At 49.4% G+C, this 1,937-nt stretch overlaps 1 protein-coding gene across 1 annotated transcript; it reads right to left on the bottom strand.

The window, feature by feature from the left end:
• Positions 1 to 610: 610 nt before the first annotated feature.
• Positions 611 to 1,937, bottom strand: LOC140902825 (interferon-inducible GTPase 5). Its single transcript, XM_073323351.1, has one exon. The coding sequence runs from the start codon at positions 1,907 to 1,909 to the stop codon at positions 611 to 613; it is 1,299 nt and encodes a 432-aa protein (XP_073179452.1). The 5' UTR covers positions 1,910 to 1,937.

Consider the following 1,937-nt stretch of genomic DNA (forward strand, 5'->3'; position numbering starts at 1 on the left):
CTCTCAGGTGTTATTTAAAAAAAGAAATTTCTGGCCCTGGTTTTCAGGGGCTGTGCAGAACAGCAGCACGCAGTGACCAGCAAACCCTCAAAACAGGAGGCAAATGAAAAAAAAAACAACATTTTTAAAAATCTCATGATTTTGAGGGGCCTGAGTGGTGATTTCTGAATGCTTGCAGTGACATTGCTGGGAAATGCTTGTTCCAGCACCCTCATTCATCTGTAACCCGGCTGCTAGCACACAAACTAGCCATGGTCTGCACTTCTTCAGATCAAAGGCATTGTTTAGAAGGTGCACAGAGTCTGCTGTAGGCAGTGGCTGGATGGTCGTGCAGGCCAGGTACGAAAGAGACAGCAGCTGATGGCAAAGTTGTTTGCGACACTGATTTACATTAGTTGAGGATCTTGGTTTATTTTGTTGGTTTTCCCGTTTTAGACAAACGGTTTGGCTATCCTAACAAGTCCAACAGAAAGACTAGAAACCCGACTCACCGGGGGAAATTAAAGAATGAAAGAGCCGCTTCTTTTCAGCTTGATTTTTAACATTTGGGGGTGAGGTGGCCCAATCTCCAGCTGGGATTGGGTCTCTTATTCATGAACAGGTCTGCTGATCATTTACGCTTTTTCCCGTCTTCCTTCAAAGCAGTCTTCCGAACCCTTTCGGCATCTTCAGCCACTTTATCGAGAAAGCTCAACAGCATGAAGTAGGTGGTTAAAAAAGAGATTCCCGCAGTTAACATGGGACCAAGCACTGGCAGATTTGCAGTTAATCTAGGTAAACCCTTCTCCCCCTTTAGAAGCATTTTGATTACAACATCTCTGTTTATTTCTTTTGCCCCAGGAGATCTGATAACGGCCTTCAACTCTGCTATCGGTTTCCCAGTCTGCCTGGCCAGATTAGCCAAGGAGCCCTCATCTAGGCAGAAGTGCTTGTAGAAGGCAATCATGGATCCCAGCAGGATGCTAATATCACAAGCAACAGAGAGCTGCGGGATTGGAATGACATTGACTAAAGCCGATGCGACAGAGGTTAGCCATATCAGCTTCTGCAGGGCAGCTTTCTTCTCCTCTATGATTTCTGCAGACAGGTTTGGCAGACTGAGCAGAAAGGCAAGTCTCTGCAGACCTTGGAGATCATCCTGCAAAGTCTTGACCAGGGCAGGAGCATCATACTTAGTGAATTCACAACTGGAGAGAAGGAAAATCTCTGGGTTGCTCATCCCTATCTTTTGCAGGTGTTTCCTGCAGTCCATCCTGAGTCGCTCCAGGATGCTCTCCTGACTGAATGTTCTAGGGTGATCCCTTTCTTCGTTGCGCAAGTCTTCATCCACCTTGGAGCGCACAAAATAGAACCTCTTCCCCATCCTCTCGATCTCCTGGGCCAGGGCCACGTGGTTGCACTTGAAGCGCTCCGAAGCGATGATCACGAAGAAGTCATAGCGTTTGAACTTCACCTGCCGCAGGTATGTGTTTGGCTGGAAATCTGGGGCGCCAATGCCGGGCAGGTCCCACAGGCTCACGTTGGGGTGGTTTGGATAGGGATAAACAGTCGGCTCCGTCGTCATTTCTGTCACCCCAGTTGGGGCAGCCCCGTCATCCTCAGCGGTCAGTCCCCGGAGGGCGTTGATGAAGGACGATTTCCCGGCACCCGTCTCCCCCGTGACTGCGATGTCGAGCTTGGTGGATTTGAACGACTCCAGCTCCGCCTGCACTGTGGAAGCCACTTCAGCCTGTCCTTTGTCTTTGAAAAGATCCATGAACTCCTCAAACACCTTTATGGAGCCATCGAAGAATTCCTTTGGGTCCGAGCTTAGATCCAGAGCTTCCATGAGCACTGAGATGGACTCCATACCCTTCAGGAGCACTGAGACGGACTCCATACCCTTCGTGAGCGCTGAGACCAGCTCCATATCCGTGGCACCTACAAGAGATTCCCTC

The sequence above is a fragment of the Lepidochelys kempii genome, chromosome 24, assembly GCF_965140285.1.
Source record: "Lepidochelys kempii isolate rLepKem1 chromosome 24, rLepKem1.hap1, whole genome shotgun sequence".
Lineage (NCBI taxonomy): Eukaryota > Metazoa > Chordata > Testudines > Cheloniidae > Lepidochelys > Lepidochelys kempii.

Excerpts from the sequence above, each read along its gene's own strand:
- LOC140902825 (XM_073323351.1), bottom strand. The coding sequence starts at position 1,909 with ATGGAGCTGGTCTCAGCGCTCACGAAGGGTATGGAGTCCGTCTCAGTG.